At 36.7% G+C, this 19,504-nt stretch overlaps 1 protein-coding gene across 3 annotated transcripts in view; it reads right to left on the reverse strand.

Annotated features, from left to right (window-relative positions):
- LOC134529546 (potassium voltage-gated channel unc-103) overlaps positions 1-19,504 on the reverse strand; it is a 408,698-nt gene that overhangs the window by 317,928 nt on the left and 71,266 nt on the right. For 2 of the 3 annotated variants that reach the window (XM_063363750.1, XM_063363749.1), the window contains exon 4: positions 8,047-8,124. The exons of the other annotated variant lie outside the window; for it this stretch is intronic. In XM_063363750.1, the coding sequence (XP_063219820.1) occupies positions 8,047-8,124 (78 nt within the window). The remainder of the gene's footprint in view (positions 1-8,046; positions 8,125-19,504) is intronic. 3 annotated transcript variants of the gene reach the window in all.

Here is a 19,504-nt window from a genome sequence, read left to right on the forward strand (position 1 = left end):
CCTTGTACTTCGCCCGGTAAATGTGGCCTTTAGCGGCGCGGAGCTGCCAGAGCCGCACCAGTCGTCGTTTGCTCGGCTCAAGTTCGGACATGCGCGCGCACCACGGGGTCCTCAAAGCTTTTGTTCTCACCGCTTGTAACCGCCGTATCGTAAGAGTTTTCCCTAATCCTTTTTCATTGGCCCCGTGGCCGGCCCCAACTTCGGTGTAGTTGTAAATAACTCATCGCTAGAGCCACGGAATTTTCGCGCATTCATTTAGTCGCAAGCTAGAATGCAAACCTCCAACTGTCGTACTGTGTTCATTATTGGACCGCAGTTATCTGGACACGCCCCTCTACGACCGTGAGCCAACGATGTCCAGCTAGGAGAGAAGTAAGCGAATCAGGTAGTGCCAAATAACAAGGATAAAAATGTTCTCGCTTAGAAATCAACCAATGGGAAAGTAAACATGGGTTGAGCACACCTATAACTTTGAATTCTATCCTGAGGCCAGAGGAATCCGCGAAATTTCCGGGACTCTACTCGTCGCTAGTGACCTGCAAAATTTGCGGATTCATTCGGTGATATGCTAGAATTCAAACACATATACATCTTAGATAATTTTGCTATTGGCTTACTATTCATCTGGACGAATCTCAACCAGTTATAAACCCTCAATCAAAGAAGAATCGAATCACAAACAAACCAACTGAGACGACTTACAAGTCGGCAGCCAATGAACTTGCGTTATTTGCCCGAGAGTACAGGGGTATGTGCAGTCTATCTTGAAGGCCATCGAAACCGCGAATTTTGCAGGTCTCTACTCATCGCATAACTTAAATGTAACATTCGCCACCGCGCGTTCGCGAGTTTTTGCCTTTTTTCCCCTTTGTAGTCGACGGACCGCGTGTGCGCCCCATCCTCGGGAAGAAGGCTGTGCTTCAGAACTTTCCATCTTCGCCGTCCACAAACGAAACATGCAAAAGCTCCACCAATCTTCATACATAATTAATTCACTTTCGTGGGACTTTGCCGTAGGCCATGTCTGTAAAAGCCCCCTGTGTCTGTAAAAGCATTTGCCCATGCTCGAAAGCAAATACTAGTATCCTGTGCATCTTCGTCATCGTGAAGATTCTTAACGTAACTTAACTTAACTCTATTATTCGCAATACGCACCATACGCTACTCTGAACCAGGTGCTTATGTAATCTAAGTGTATTATGTAATGTTAATAGTTCCGTGATTTGTCATCCTAACGTGTTCGCCGTGTACGACAACACGGACTTGAAGTGCCAACCAAACTGTAACTACGTACTGCCACCTGCAGACTTTCACACCACATCGTCTTTGAAGAGTTAGAACCGCGTACCGACCTTAGTCATAACCATGGGCGTAGATCCCGGGGGGGCCAGGAGGGCCCGGACCCCCCCTGGAATTAATGGGCCCCCCCCCCCCTTGGGGGGGCCCCACTTCGTGATTTTAAAGTTAATGGTGTACACATCATATATATATATCAGATTATTATTTACAACGACAACAGACACTTTGACATGCTTTATATTCATACCTTCGAGTTCCGTAGTTATTTTCCCTTACCCCTTCTGCGAAAGCCATGGTATGGAGTTTTCCAGTGAGAACTTTGAAACCCTTAATTCCTAGAAACCGTTCATTCCAAAGGACGAAGCTAGGGTAAGGTTCCGTTAGCATTTCCTCCCCATTGTTACCCACACTACCTTGTCCTCTGAAACGACAGTATTATAGGTTTCAGGTAGTCTGTTTTTAAAGTGGTTTTGCTCTCGTGTGCGCCAGTCATCAACATGGATAAGTTCGTGACGCGGAAGACACGGAAAACAGAATCTGATTCTCACCTGGTGAGCTTGATTGTTTTATAAGTAGTGACAATTATTTAGGTAATATATTTTATTTAAGTGATTATGTAATATTTTTTCCAGTAAATAAACAACTTAATACTTTAACAGTAATTATAGCAGAATTTAGTTTATTTACGAACTGAAACTTATATACCATTTTCTGGAATTTTTTAGCTCATATTCATTCTGTAAGGCTAGCTGCTCTGTACGTTACATGTGAATATACAGGGAATAATTTTTTTTTTCCTCGTCAATATGGAATTTAAAATCACTCCCCTTTTATTATCAATCGATAATTTTCACAATTCATGGCCGATAATCACTTTATAACATTTGTTATTTGATAACTGCAACACTGCACGAGTAAACAGAAGTAAGAGTGAGAAAGAAGTATTTAAACGTTACACATCCGTATTTAAGTTAATAAGGAAGCAAACGCGTCTCTTTAATAACTAATCAAGCGGCATATTTTAACTAAATAATTCACTGCCAAAACACTGATTATACTAAATATAAGCCGAGAAATGTATGTAGTTCAATTAGCTGAAGGATAAATTTCATAGTTCTATCTCCGAGATTTTTCATTTGTGTCATTAAGTTTTTTTTTCTTTTTTACCTGGTTGATGCCTTTACTAAATAAAATAGTCTTTAAGGGTTTTAATATGATTCGATCGTTCATTTGATGTTTATCCGTTTATTAGCTTTGGCGCTTTGGGTTTTTAGGGCGCATCAAAAACTGTGAACAAAGAATTTCACGAACAGCATTTGAATCGCAGTAATTATGTGATGTGGCATAAAAAAAACACGACAAAGTGCGAGTCTAACTCGCGCACGAAGGGTTCCGTACCATTATCTATAAAAATGGCAAAAAAAAATCATGTCTGTTGTATGGGAGCCCCACTTAAATATTTATTTTATTCTGTTTTAGTATTTCTTGTTATAGCGGCAACAGAAATACATCATTTGTGAAATTTTATTCTGTTTTCACGTTTGTTGTATGGGAGCCCCCCTTAAATATTTGTTTTATTTTAATTTAATAATTGATTTTTAAATTGAAATTAGAATAAACACTTTTGGAAAATGGTAATGTATGGGTGGGGTGTTATATATTTGCATTATATTCACGTATATTATTTTTATATATTTTTTCATAGATATTTTATGTATTTAGGTTAGCAAATTATTCAAACATGTTTGAGAGATCACTGCTTATAGTCATTAATTAATAATTACTAAAACATATGTTGCTCTGCTTTATTGTTAATATCACTTACGTAAAAATAAAGTGTATAACATACGAGCTTATCATCCAGAGAAGACTTGTTTCGGTTGACCTCTAGCGTAAAATTCTTAAACCACATAATTCACGGGCCCCCCCTGGAAATCCTACAGATTTGCGCCCATGGTCATAACCGTAATGCTTAAGTTCCATAAGTACTCATGGCCGTGTTCCAGCACCGAAGCACATCGGGCTGAGTTTTACGGTAGCACCATGTAAAATGCTATTTCATGTGTTGAATCAACGTCGCTTTGTGTTTATTTATTTCATTTCGTCTTTGCTGTCTCCTGCCACGTAGCCAGAAACCCACTTGGAGAACTCACCGGGCACAAACATTCATAACATTACCCACGAGACGGCCCTAATGATGACAAGTGTATAGTTAATGTTGTTTGCCGGCTAAGTGTTAAAGACATTTTAATAGGAAAAGGCTGAACTTTACTTTTGGCAAGTTAAACATAACTGGGACCTACACTTTAGTGGATGGCACCTAGGAAGGAGCATGCCAAATGTGTATTTGCACACTGTCGTGGTTCCTAGCTTGGACCACGCTAAAAGTGCGTTTGTGAACTGTCGCGGCACCTACGATGGCCTGCCCTAAAGCAGACTTGGGAGCTGGTACGCACGCGACATTCGACGGCCATTTTGTTGCGTTTAAGGGACCCGCCTCGTAAGGGGTGTATGTGTGTTAGTGAGGCGGGATGATAAGCGCGACGCTCGCTGGTGCTTCCAGCGCGGTATAGCCTCTAAGCGCAAGGCTCTGAACTGGCGGGCATTCGTCTCGTCGTCACAGGATAACTGTGAAATTTGAGCGGTGACCGTAACATTATATGGCGGAGAAATTAGGATAAAGGTGTTATGCAAGCCCCTTAAGTGCTTTCAAGAATCTGTACTGATTGTTTTATGCCTAAACATTACTCTGAAAACACGCGTTTTAGGCATTTTAACGCTTCTAAAAATACAGTTTAAAAACTTAACCCGAAATTAAAATTACTTTTCGGCCCTCAGCGAACTTTTAAATGCTATTCGTAAATAGGCCCCACTAGGATATCTTGAGTAGTTTTGAAATCGCGTTGTTTTTCCTGAAGCTCTGCACACCGTATGTGTGCCCGGGTAGGCGGGGCCCTTCAGAAAGAATCAGCGGGCTGGCCTGTGACGTCAGCGCATGTGCGGTGTTGTTGGGCCACTTTGAAGTGAGTTAATCTGTCTGATAGTGTAATCTGTAATCGCTTACCGACCGCGGCGCGAGCAGGGACGTGTGGTCGGCAAGTTCGTGTGTCGAGGCAGACGAAGGCTTGGGAGCAGGAATGCTCACACTTGCGGGGCATGAAACAGTTGGCTTGCTTTATAAATAGTTCGTTAGTGGTGACGATGATGAAATTCAAATTTGCGAGTTTCGATACCGCAAATACGACGCAACGAACTGTAACTACTGTCTGCTCCAAATTTTTTTTATGGTGTTATCCAGCCGAAATTATTAGCGTGGTTATGAATACTCTTACTTGATCCTGGAAGAGAAAGCACAATGCCTTAACAAGCTCCCGGTTTTTGACAACTTTCACAAAGGTCGTGATTACACTCGTTAAAGAAGAATACTGTCATCGTTTCTAGGAATATATTATTGTTTATAAAGTTGGTGGCTAAACTTGCCTTTGGAGAAAATAAATTTTAAGGGACCCAAAAAAACTTGTTTTGATTTAGATTATTTATAACCTTTTTTTAAGAATGTTGATTAATAATTTTTATAATAATTTCTCTCTCAGTTTTTAACAATTTGTTATTTAGTTTTTAGGAATGTTATTGGTGTATCCGAATTTATTCATGCAAAATTATTTTAATAATCTGGAGCCAGGCAAATTGCATATTTTTAAAGTTGTTTATCAATTCTAAAAATGTATACGAACATTTTTGAGGGTATTATTTTATATTTAATATTTTTATAATCGCATCGGGGAAGTCCATTTGTACTGATAAAATTTTGAATGAATAAATCCAGTACGCAGTTGATATGGTTTGAGTGCGAACAGTTGTATGTTTATGGTAGTAGAATAACTTGTCAGTGTAAAACATTTTGCGATGTTTTTAATTGTACTTTTTCCCCCGATTCGACTTATTCGAGTGCGTAGCTTTTGGTAAACTTTTATTGCTCTCATTTTTGAACTGATCCCCGGTGGATTTATTTTGCTAAGTAACGGTTTGAAATTAATTTGAAAATATTTTAAATATCATTTGCGGGGTGTTCGGATTGTGTGACCGGCCTCTGAAGCAGAGGAGAACACACAGCATAAGACACTTGCCGTCCTGGATGTCTAGGGGTGAGCGAGCCTGACTCTAGCCCCAAGGTCGGGTCTTCGAGTGCCAACTCGGCATACGTGTTAGTGGTTTCCAAACCGTCCACCAGCAATTCTCACAGCGTTCGTGGAATAAAATAATTCTTAATTTGAAAGACTCTTGCCAAACGAAATCTTAACACGACAACATCCGCCAGAGCAATACAAACCTTATTTATGGTTTTATATAACTCTAGGGTATCTCAATGTATGTCCAGCATACGCACATTAACTTCTTCTCAATTGCTGACTTTCTCCAAACATTCCAAATTACTCGAGGAAAAAGTCCAATTCATTCTATTATTTTCAGCAAAGAACTAATGTAACCTGTTCATGTTTTTTTTAACAAACTGCAGTCAACTATGAAACGTTTTACTTTTATTATAAAATGACATAGCTTAACATTAAAGTTTTTATTTTTTTAAATTTCAGCACAGCTTACTTGCAGGCTTACCAACCAACGAATCGCCAACAGTCTGCTCGACGTATTGATCGCAACCCGGTGACAAACACTGAGTCAATAAGTAGCTACCGGGAAACAAATATAATCGTGCATGTACATAGAGAGTAAATGTGCATTATTGAAACAAATTACGGTGTGTTGAAAAGTATGAAATAAAATGCAGTTTGTAAAATTTAAAAATAAATAAATGCATTTGAAATACTTCATACGTACTATTTAGTGACAAAAGATATTTTGCATATGCAAACGTTCTCAACCTAAAACTTAATAACAATTTTATGAGCAATAATTCTAAACGCTCTTGTTAGAAATTTGGTCGTGTTTAAACAACAAAACTAAAAAGGATGCAGCAAACTGTTAATTTGCCAGAAAATTTGATAAATATGTGAATCTTAGGATTTACAATCATCTAGAATGGCATTTTTTGAAATAAATAACTAGGAAGAGAAAATAGCAAAGTAAACTGCTGAAAAATAAAAAATTTTAGTGCTTTTTTATGTTTATGTGGTTAGATGCCCTTTTTCGCCACTGGGAAACTTTTTTTTCCTTTTTTTAAAAGTTCGGCAAGTTTTAAGAGAATTCTCGCGTACATAGTATGACATCCTCTTAGATATTTTAGAAGTTTCCAAATCAACTCATGACACTGTTCGACTATGAACGTAACTTACAGGATGGTAGACGGGAAAAATACGTAAACGTGTATAAGTACATTGTTAATAGAGATTAAGCTAAGTTTTACTTTATTCACAAAATAACGCTGTTAAAATTATTTCTGCTCGATATTTTGAGAAAGCTAAGAACATTATACTGAAGACATGTTAACTGAATAGAAAATACCAAGTATAAATGCTATTTTAATAATAATGTAAAGTAAATTTAATATATTATTGTTATAAGCATACTACCAACATTCTTTATGTCTCAAAACACTTAAGCCCTTCTTTGTCATGCCCTTATAAAATTTAAAGACTCCTACAAATGTTTTGGTTACTATTTGCTTTCATTACGAGGATAAAAATTTGAGCCAAATATAACAAAATAGTGTTAAACTCTTTCTCACAATTAAGTAACGACTTTATCTTAATTATTTTTTACACAACGATTTCATTATTATCTTAACCACACGAAAAGTGGCTTACTGAGTACATCTGTATTTTTACAACTTAATGTTTCACTTAAACCGTTTTTTCGAGTGAAATAGTCACATTGTTTTCTAGTGTTCTATAAGACCTTTCCCCACTCTTCCACAGTATTTTTAAGTCACAATATCAAGTTGATAACAGCCTTCAAACTTACAGAACTAAATAAATAATGTCAGTAACATATTCTAAAAGCTATTCTACGGTTTAGTGCATAGAAATACATTATTCTACTTGTCTTTCTAAATTTGGTACTGGCAGGATGCCTAAGTTAGATGTAACGTAAATGTAACCATGCTATCCTTGTAAAGAATTACAAATTCTTAAGTCTCTTAACCTAAGACTAAATACCGGTAATGCTAAGTCATGCCAAGCGCGTCATAATACCACTTCAAAACTTTATTTTGTGCTCAATTTCAAATTAAAAGTCTCTTATCAGCCAGGCAGTTCACGTGATTTATTCCTTAGTCTTTTAGATATAATATGATCATTTTGGTTCATGGTCATAGAAGTAAACAAATACATTTCCATTAGCAAATATTAATAAATCAATTATAAAAACAAATAAATGGATTGTGACATCTTGCGATGTGTACATGTGGGTGATATTTGAACCATTTATGCTATTTGTAGCATTGTGAGATTTCAGGCAATCTTAAAGCATTGTGAAAATCATTCCCTAAGCCATCCAAGAATCCAAGAAGCACTCATTGTGCAGTGACTATTTTTTTCAATATATATATTTTTAATTAATCACTGAGTTCTTTCGAAATCAGATGCAGATCAGTAAATTGAACGCTATATGTATCAGTATCTTTTGAGAAAATTAAGAAATAAATAGTCACTCTACAATTAAAAAAAAGCAAAGGAATTGAATGCTACTACGTAGCGAAGCATCTGTAGTGCAATCCAGAAGTCCAGTGGCAAAGCTGGTTGGCGAACACTAGGTTGCTTATAAAGTTCTGTGACTTAGCAACAAAATTACCTTTGCAAAAGTTATCTACTGTATGAGAGCGAAGTTGATTGGCCCACACATTCGCTTCGATATCCTTCAGAGTTGTTACTGTGGGAGAAAATCATAACTTAACTAAAATCGCATGAACTGCGATAAAATAAAACATAGATTTTCACTAGCATTTGTGATGGAGAAAAAAATGGTTTCCAAGAATCAAAAACATGTAACGTACACTGTAAAAAAAGTGTAAATTTACACATTTAGTAACTGATTTTTTTTTTCACATTTTTGTCGTGTAATTCAGAAAAACACATACAGTTTGTGTATATTAAAAAATTCCTTGTGTAAAATTACCACTAAATAACGTAATTTTACACCAAATGTAGGTGAATTTTCTTAAAACTCAACATTGGTGCAAAAATACACCAATTTCGTGTAAATAAATAATTCTTCTAAAAGTTTTCCATCAAAAACATCCTTGTAAAAGTACACCAACATGAAGTAAAAAACATGGTTTATTGTAATAATAACAAACGTGGTGGGTAATTTTATACAAACAGTATGCATTTTTAACACTAAAAGAAGTGAAAATTTATTCATTTGTATTCCTGTGAGTCTACCAGGTAAACTTCCTTGAGTAAAATTACCATTGTGTCGTGTAATTTTACACCAAATGTTTGTGGATATTCTAATAATTCGACATTGGACCGTATCGCCTCTAAGCGCAAGGCTCTGGAATGGCGCGCAGTCTTCTCGTCGTGCATTAAGGCAAACGTGATACTTGGAATGGTTCACATTAAAAACTGAATTTTCATTTGGAACAAAAAATATTTTTGTGTAAAAGAACAAATGTTTGTTAGTTACAAAAATATTTTTTGTAAACCTGCGTCTTCTTTCCAGTAACAAAAAAAATAAAAGTAAAATTACAAATAAAAATGTTTTTTTCATACAAAACTTCTGTAATTTATGTTTTACCGCAGCCTACCCATATATGGCAGTCTTAGTTAATAGCTTTGCCAATATAAATTTATAATATAGAGATTAGAGGAGAGACGTGCAATAAATAGGAGCGAGTATTTTTTTCCTGCGAAGAGTTTTCGAGACTAGCTGAGAGTCAAAACACTTTAGCATCGGATGTGTTTCAGGTTTGGGTGAATTTATTTCAGGTACATGTCTACCGTTAAAACACCAATCACAGTAATTCATTGCGTAAGAAAACGTGTCCTGAATGCCCGATCAAATAGGACAATGGCTCCTCTTGCAGACGGCCGCCAGTTGCAAGGAAGAAACCGCTGGCACTCGCATACCATATTGCAGTCTAATGGGCGTTCAGATTTTTTTTTGCAAAAAATACTTGCCCCTAGCAATAAACAATGTGAGGGTTTGTATTCTTTTAAGCTGTGTGTGTCATTTCAATAAGACTTTTTTATTGTTATATGGCTCTATGCATAACTCAGTACATGTGTAACCCAGAAGTACAAAGTGCCACACATTGTATAAATAATGCATACATTTAAATTCAAATATGAGCAAATTCATGGTTTTATCTTCCTTGGTAGCTAAGTTTACAATGAAAGTGTAAGTGTAGCTTTACACCCGATATGTGTTAAAACACAAAAATGAAACACTGACAGTATTGCTGTAATTTTACATACACTAAGTGTTAAAAACACAAAAAAAAGGAAGGTTATTCAATACACAATGTGTGTTAAAACACAAAAAAAAAATTTCTCAGAGTCTCAAAACCCACAGATAATGTATGTGTATATTTACAGTAATAATTTTTAAAAATGCCTGACGTAAAATCTAAATTTACGTCCACAGGGTTGGCATACACGTGAAATGTATGTGTATTTTACATAAACAAATTAAAAAATCCACAACATAAAGGTAAATTTACATCAACAGGGTTGTTGTAAATTTACATTACTTCAGTGTAATATTACACATAAGTTACATATAAAAAACACCAACATTTGAGAACATTCCTGCTGCCACCAAAAGTCTTTTAAAATTACACAATGTTTTTACAGTGCAGTCAAACAAAACAATCGCTAGAGAACTAGCGAGGTTAGAATACTTCTAAAGTGTTAAAATATTTCATTGTAACACTTTTTTCTTAGAGAATAAATGTCTTAAACATTAATGATTAAGTATTTCTTAGTATAGAAAGTGTTTTCTCATGTACCTCTGATCCTGAACCAGTGGTTCCGCTAACCTACACGTATTAAATTATATCATAGTTTAACTCCAGCGGGAACACAGCCCATGGCACATTTCCAGAACCATCTCGCTGTCCATGAGCCGCACGGTACGTTGCGTGGCATTTATTCAACGCTTTTCTCTCAATCGATTAAATCGAGTGTCGAAAAGAAGATCTTGGAACCGACTTCAGTCAGCTTGAAATTATATTCAGACTGTCGTTAGCAGAATTAACGTGCATATCGGTAGAGATACGGAAATTTTCCAGAATAATTTGTGCGCAAGATAGAATGCCAAATTTAAAATTCTTGCACTGTGTTCATGATCTGACCACACTAACTTGGACACGCCCATCTACGGCCGTGAGCCAACGAGGTCCAGCTAGGAGAGAAGCAAGCGAATCGTATAGTGCCGATTAAAGTACACAAAAACGTTCTCACTAAGAAAACAGCCAATGTAACGTGTAGAGCAAGCATAAGGCTTTAATTTTCAGCCTGACGCCAAACGAATTCGCGATATTTCCGGGTCTCTATACATTGGAGAGGAATTTAATTTTTTAATAAAACTATACATCACGTTTTAATCAATAATTAGGCCGCAGCATATCCTGCGACCGAGCAGAACAATCACTCCCGTGTCCGAGGTGTTCACAAACATCTGCATTAGTCATGACGTTACTTGTCATCATGGTTACATGGACGACCACTCGCTCTTCCGCCAAGAGCACAACACTAAGCCCAGAAGAAAAAAGCTAAAATCAAGACGTTTTAGCACAAACTACCAAATTATTGTTCAGTAACAGCTGAAATTCTGCACAGACTTTAGTGGTAGTTGGTGTCCACCTATTTCTATATCATTTATGACACTAAGTTTTATAGCCATTTTCTAACCAATATGGTGGCCCTTCCAAATGATTAGAACTACAGAAGCCTTCACAAGCGATACACTCGTGAGCCTTTTGTAACCCCGATGTGCCTTCATAATTAATGTCTACTTGCAGTTCTAGTTTTACCACTACTTTTCCGAATCATAGCAAATAGATACTACACCAAGAACAAATATCTCTGCCCTCTAATGACGGTACTTACCAAAAACCATTTAGTTGCGGCCAGTGCCATAAATCTTTAGGTCGGAGATATTTCTTGAATTACACAACAGCTGTACAATCTAGAACCTAATAATAACGAGGATGGGTCTACAAAATCAAGGAAGTGGATTGAAGGCAAATTATTAGAAGAATATTATGATCTCGTAGAAGGTGAAAATGCTTATTCTACCAACACTAACTCAGATATCACCAATGATTTGGAATTGACAGCTGGAGAAGAAAGTAGCTTCTTCGTGGGAAATGACAAGAAATGTTTACACCAAATTCTAGTCGCCTCCACGAAACTGAGAACAATATAGAAGCACCTGAAGCTGACAAGATCGAAGACTTGATGAAACACTTGAAGTTCACAAGATCAATGACTGTGATTAATGTCTCAGACCAATACAATGTAAACGATGCGTTAAAATAAAATATTCTCATAATGTTTATGATAATGGCGATTAATGGGATTATGAGGATTTTAATGAATTCAAGAGTGGTGTTAAAACACAAAAAAAATTAAAAATAGTAATATATTTATATATAAGGAAGATGACAGTAGCAGGATTGATTACACATTATGGGTAGATTCTAATATGTTGTCGACAGGTTATGCCTTCTAGTAGCCTCGCAAAAAGTTAAATTTGTATCCATCACTAAATTAATATAGACTTTAATTCGTGAACTAAGTGGATCGGGCTACATGAAATGAATTACTTGTATAACCTGCATTCGCCTGTTGAAACCAGTCATTTGGAGCCTTTCGAATTAGAAGTAGCTTGGCTTCTGGGTTGTAGCCGTGTCCTTGGCGAATAATTCACCGACGTTTCGGTCGACATTGCAGTCGCCATCATCAGGGAGCAGTTGCCTACTGAGGTTCTTACAAGTTTTTCTGCCTTTATATACTCTCGCCTGAGGGGAAGGTGCTTCGTGATTGGCTGCAGCTGTGGGCCAATCAGAGCCTTCCTTTCTTCTGGTTGGCTGGGCTGTTTTGCCAATCAGGAGCGATCTGTCTGATGTTGGATGTGGAGCTATGTTTCGAGAATTTTTTAGGAGTGGGTTTCATATTTTGCTTAATTTTTTGCCATCTTCTCTATTAATGTTTGCTGGGTGTTTTAATATTTCTACTGATTCTCGAATGTATCATTTCTTGTATTGTGGGATGTTGGATATGGTATGGAATTGGTCGAAATCAATGCTGTGTCTGGTTTCCATGGAGTGTTCTGCTATAGCTGATCGTGGGTTTTCATGTTTGTAATCGCTGATGTGTTCTTTAACCCTTGTGATTATTCGTCTGCCAGTTTGTCCTATATATGCCTTGCCACAGGAACATGGAATCTTGTACACACCGGTTAGGTTTTTGGCAGGAGTTTTGTCTTTCACCGATGTCAGAGACCCCTCAATCTTGTTTATGGGTTTGAGAACTGTATGAATTTCATGTTTCCTAAGAATTCTTGCCACTTGGTCAGAAATTCCTTTCACATACGGAATGAAGGCTTTATTAGGAAGATGTTCTTTCTTTTTCTGTTGAGGTGGTTTCATGGCTTTCCTGCTTTTTTGAATAACCATTTGCTTGAAGAGTACTTGTAATATGTTTCATTTCTTCCCCAATATTGTCTTCTTCACAAATGGCTCGAGCTCTGTTTACCAAAGTTGAAATAACTGTTCTCTTCTGAGATGGAGGGTGGTGTGAACTTGCCTGTAGATACCTGTCTGTGTGGGTTGGCTTTCTGTAAACACTGTGGCCGATGTGATTATCCTCTCCTCTTGTGACCAAGACATCCAGAAAAGATAATTTTCCTTCTACTTCCACCTCCATGGTGAATTGTATGTTCGGGTGGATGCTGTTCAGGTGTTTTAGAAATTCCAGTAGCTTATCTTTTCCATGGCTCCAAATAACAAAGGTGTCATCAACATACCTGTACCAGCACTTGGGCCTAAGCTGGCTGGTACTTATTGCTTTCTCCTCAAATTCAGCCATAAAAATGTTAGCTAATAGGGGAGAGAGAGGCGAGCCCATAGTAGTGCCTTCCTGTTGCTTGTAGATCTGCCCCTTGAATGAGAAGAAGGTCGAAGAAACACAGTGTTCTGTGAGCTTCACTATGTCATTGCTCAGCTTGTCTTCTCCCAGGTGTGTGAGGAGAATTTGAGGAGGTTCTGGGACAGGCGCTTTATTGAAGAGTGAAACCACATCAAAGCTGACCAGGAGATCTGTTGGTTGAAGAGTAAGTTGTTTAAGAATATAAATTAAATGTGCGGAATTTCTGACATGAGAAGCTGGAGTGGGTACTAAAGGTTGGATTAATCCATTCAAGTATCTGGCTAGTGCATGGGTATGAGAGCCAATTGCACTCACTATTGGGTGAAGAGGAATGTCCTTCTTATGTATCTTCGGAAGCCCATAAAATGTCGGGGTTCTGGCATCTTTGACAATTAGATGTTTCTTACAGTTTTCTTCTAAGTTTGATTTGGAAACCAGTTTCTTTGTGCTTGATTCTATTTGTTTAAAAGGATTTTTCTTGACTGTTACATATGTAGGTTCGGCAAGAAGTTTATGGATCTTGGCTTCATAGTCTGAAGTATTCATGACCACAGACACATTTCCCTTGTCTGCCTTTAGAATTACAATATCTTTGTCACTGCGAAGGTCTTTCGGTGCTTTTCTTTCTTCCTTGTTGATGTTTTGCATGGGAGGCTTGGCATTGCGAAGTACTCTTGTTGTTTCCGAGCGAATCTCATCAGCTGTGGCTGGAAGCAGGCGACTAATAGCATCGTCTACTCCACAGACGATATCCACTGTGAGAATTGCCTTAGGTGCGACAGCGAAATTCATGCCTTTGGCTAAAAGAGAAACAGAAGCTTCATCTAGATGTTTGCTTGAGAGATTGACAACAACTCTGTTTTTGTCCAAAGCAGGTGAAATTTTGTTCTTATGGAGCTCTGAGAACTTTTTACACTGTCGTGCTGTGGAATGGTACAAAGTTGTATAGGCTTTCTGAGCTGTTATTCTGTCCAGAGTATCCCAAGTTGCAGGTGATAGTTGACTGGCAAGTTTTAGGTGCAGATCGAAAATTTCCTTCGCATTAAAATGCAAATCTCTTCTGGTCTGATGTATTCTTTCTGGCAAAATATCAGTGCTGACTCGATGGTAAATTCTTTGGGCTGCTGCAGTCTGGAAGTTCTGGTGGATTTTTGTGAACTTAGGAAGAACCTTGTAGTCTCTGCATCGTTTCATGAAGGCCAGAGAGCTAAGAAGTTTTGAGTTATTTTGTCTCAGCTGGTCAAGGTAGCAGTTTCTTCCCCATAGAGGTTCGTTAATAATATTCGCAGGCATTCACAGCCATTGTTAGAAGTAGCTTGGCTTCTGGGTTGTAGCAGTGTCCTTGGCGAATAATTCACCGACGTTTCGGTCGACATTGCAGTCGCCATCATCAGGGAGCAGTTACCTACTGAGGTTCTTACAAGTAATGGTATACATACATAAAGTTAGTTGGAGAATCAACACTGTCATTCTTGATGGATGTTTTACATTCGGCAGCAGGGTTCCTGATGGCTGCTACGCCGACGACCGCAGATATCACGATGGTATCGACACCGATGGCTGTGAAGATCCCGATGGAGGGTGTACCATCGTCACCGTCATCACTATAGGAGACATTAACATGTTCAGTGCCGTCTGCAGAGAAAACCTCAATAAACACTGTTTTGTCAGTGAAGGAGTTTTCGATGATTTTGTAGTACCATTAGCATCAAAAATGACCACCGGAGGCTTGCTGACTTCTTCCGATCATCGATGTCCTCATATGGTAGACGTCCTCAAACAACAGTAATGCTCGAACTCATGAGATGAGAGAATTTCCGAAAATTTCACCTTGCAGAAAACTAAGCTGTGAGAATTGTAGTAAGCAGTTTTCAAGAAATTATGATTTGAAAAAACATTTGAAGAAAGGCAAAGGCCGTGCTAGGCCGCTGAAAATAAATACATCACCTCAAAAGCTATGCATCTATGAACTTAAGAATACACCAAACTTTGGTGCGCTGGCAGAAACATCATTATCTGGCTAGGGCCTCAAAGGTTCGTTGTCATTAAGTAGACATACTTGCAGCTACTGTAATACGTCATTAGCATTTTCCAATGATGCACAAGAAGTGTAAATATGCGAAGAATCCTTCAAGTATGAAGTTTTGCTGTGACGAGTGCCATATGTAGTTTACTCGTACTGACAGTTTAAGAAAACGTGCGATAAACTGCAAATGTGAAGTTCATTTGCCAACTGTGCAGACATTTTGACTTGTTCAGTTTATGTCGAAGACTTGCGTGCCAACACGTTCTAGTAGTAAAAGTATATGAAGAGCAACTGATTGTGATGACGCCTGGAAATTAATCTAAACTTAAGATTGTACTCAGTGCATTAAAGGTAAATGATAATGGATTTTCCTGGCAAAATCTGCATATCGTGGAACTTTCGAAAAACACTAGCATTTAAATAACTTGGCGTATCAAAATATTTGTGTACTTTTATTGGCAATAACATACAAAATGTAATCGAACAGCATACGGATGAAGTAATGACATGTGGCGCTTTAAAATACAATTTATGTTTGAACTGTATAGTTATGGTAAACCTGACCCAAATGAGAACCAAGTAAAGAAGTGCACTTGAACACTGTCGTTTACTATTCTGACAATGCAGAGCAGTCTGTAAAACAAAGTATTCAGAATTTGTTTGAGAAGAAAAAGATTACATAAGAAAGGGGTATGGCTGGATGCTGACTTTGGTGAACAGACTGGAGTTTATAATTAGTAATTTCAACGCATTACAGAAGTATATGTATAATAGACTGCTTAATTTTGCATACATACATGTAGTGTTGATTAGAATTTAAATAAAAAATAATGTTTGTAAAGAAAAGATTGCTTTATTTCTTGTTATATTATTTAGAATAAGTAGTATATAAATGTATGTCCGGGGAAATCTTCTGTCTGTGGTGAGTGGTGACGTCCGCCATCTTGGATTGTGATGTCATTTTTGGTGTCAAATTTCTTCAAAATTCCTCAAAAATAACTAAAAATTCCTAAAAACTTCTCTATTTCGAGGGAAAAATTCCCGTTCCGAGGGAAAATTTCCCCGTTATAGTCCTAAAAAAAATACCAACAGCTTCGAAAATCAAAAAAAAAATGGCTTAAATTCCTTAACGACTAACCGCTTTAAGTCGCACTTTGACAATTAGGATGCCATGGCCGCCATCTTGATTCTAGAAATTTCCACTTAATGTGGAAATGTGCTTAAAACACATATCAAGGCATACAAAGGACATGTTTCACCTTCTAAGAAGACTGTGGACATCGAGAAAGGTTGGTACTTTGTTTTTTGTACTTGTAGAATTTCTGTAATAATTTGTTTGTTTGTAATGTTGTAGTTTTTTATCGAACCTGGCTCATTTTTTGGTAATTTTAATTAAATTATATTTTATTGAATCAAGCAAGGATCGAGCCAAGGACAGAAATCAATTGAAGCAATCATTATTTTAACAAGTTTTTTTATTGATTTTTGGAATTTTTCCCGAATTTATAGCTTAATAATTAGAAAATTTAAATTTAACGCACAAATGACAAGATGGTGGACGCTACAGTAATAAATGCTTCCTGCACTCTAGCGGTGAAAATTTAAACTAATATGTAGAGAGCGTACTCTATCAGACGAAAACATTATGTCGCATCCAAGAAAGCGGCCTCCAGCAGGCGAAAACAAGAAAGCTGTCATGACGTCATACTGACTGACATAATATAGCCTATGCCTTAGCATTAGTAGTGGGAATTCAGTCTGCCGTTGACTTGTGTGGAGGAAGGATCTGTTGTCATTTTTAATCGATCGCCCTTGCCGGGTTAGAACCGAGGACTCCATGACGGAAGTATGTTTTTTATAAAATTTAATTAAATGATTTTTTTTATTTTTAAAATTTTGCCCTTTAAAATTGGATAATAATTACGGATTTTCCAAATGGCGGCCGTAACGAAAATTGAAAAGATGACGTCATACACATACAAGATGGCGACCGTGACGTAAAGTGCAGCGTTCTAGAATCCAAGATGGCGGGCGTAATGAGAAGTTTAATATTATATAATCCAATATGGTGGCAGTGACATCAAAATCCAAGATGGTGGAGGTTATTTTTATTAAAATTTTATAAATTAAATTTTTTATACATTTAAAATTTTTTCCGTTAAAATCTGATAATATTTACAGATTTACAAGATGGTGGACTTAACGCAAAGTGCAAAGTTTCTGGAATCAGATATAGTGGGTGTAGCGTAAGTAAGATTTATATATATATATATATATATATATTTTTTTTTTTTTTATTTTTGACCGAAAATTAGATTTCGAGTTTACAATCAAGGTCAAGGTGACCTCGGCGGCTTAGGGTGGCTTGCTTTTAGGAATCTTAAACAGCTTTTAGGAATTTTGGTTGTTTCAAATATATTTTGAGGCATTCCGAATTTCGAATTTTTGAATTTTTGTGGAATTAAGACGGGAATTTTCCTCTCATAATAGGGAAATTTCTAGGAATTATGGGGAATTTCGAGTCATTTTTGAAGAATTTTGAAATAATCTGTCCCCAAAATGGCCGCTGTGACATCACAAACTAATATGGTGGACTGTCAATTTCCTTCCACAGCCTGAAGCCTGTTGCCGGACCCACATTTACATACTCCTTTTTAAATTATTTATTTAGGCTAGGTTTTACTTGCCCCTCTTTTATTTTCATTTTCTCTGATATCAGGTACCATTTAGGGTGTTATTGTAGTGCAGTTTATACAATAATTCTCTTGTATTTGTTATTCTTTCAAAAATAATTTCAACGCAGCTCTATATTTACATTGTGTAAAATAATTAGTGTAAAATTCGCCTAATTGTACGAAATTATTGTCACTTGCTTGGCGTTTTACAGATTACTCACAACATTTTGTGAATATCTAGTGAACAAAACTTGCCAACAGTAAAAAATACAAGATGACTATAGTAAATATTTATAGAAATAGCCCTTATTGTTTAGTAATACCATAAAAGTGAAATCAAAATTTCGTGTGAGATTGAGCCCTAACTTAATATATGTTTTAAGAATATTCTAAAAAAAATTAAAAATTTCCAAAACAAATTAGATTTGCTTGTTTTTTCTTAAAAAAAAAAAAAACATTCATAATTATTTTGGGATGAACTAAGAAGCATTGACTTTTAACCTGGAACGATTTAACAATATAATCAAATTAGTGCTTCTTATTAGAAGCTTCCCAAAATATTTTAACGTGGACTTTGATAGCTAAAAGTAAATATATTATGGGTAATGCCAGAAGAAGAAGTAAACTTATGTTTACCCGGGTTAAATTAGTATTATCCACGTTTGTTGGATTAAGTACGAATAATCACTAAAATAAATTTTAATTCGGCGTTTATCCGTGTACACCTAATTCCACACAATGTTGACTGGGTTATGCTAGGTGTTGCGTCATTTTTGAGCACGCGGCACAAAACACGCTATCACCGACATCCGCCACGCCGCTCAGTGACAAAATGGCGGCCGAACAGAGCGCACGCACGGCGTTACGTGAGCGATTTTATAAAAAGTTTCAAGAGCTATTGTCTGTGAAGGTATCGAATTGCTTTTACTTTAACAACGAACAGTAGCTATATGCAATTAACATTAACGAACATGGAACTATCGAGGAAATGTTCTCAAGGAACCAGTTTTCTGTTTGTCAGTACAAACCGAATAATATTGAAAATATATCCCCCCATAAAAAACTTACTAAAACTTGCAAATAAACAACGACTTTCAGAAGATCAAGTAATAAAAGGTGTATTTATAAAACAAAATGTGCTACAAAGAAGTGTAAATACAAGGCTGCAGGAAAATTGTGCAATTCCAGGTGTCAAGGAAGTTTGTTTACTCAAATAAATAACAATTGATTGTAATTAAAACCAACGTAATTACTATTTTGTGTAAGTGCCATTTTGTGAACTATTGCCATAATTATAATTTTCATTATATTTCATTACTAGTTTTCTCATTCAAAATACTTTACGTATCTATGTTTAGTTAAGGTATCAATGTTTTGTCAGTCGTATAAATTCATTAAATTAATCTTAAGTTATCATTCATTTGGTTTTTCTAACATTACCCAGACAGCCTTAG

The sequence above is a fragment of the Bacillus rossius genome, chromosome 2, assembly GCF_032445375.1.
Source record: "Bacillus rossius redtenbacheri isolate Brsri chromosome 2, Brsri_v3, whole genome shotgun sequence".
In the NCBI taxonomy this organism is placed as follows: Eukaryota; Metazoa; Arthropoda; class Insecta; order Phasmatodea; family Bacillidae; genus Bacillus; species Bacillus rossius.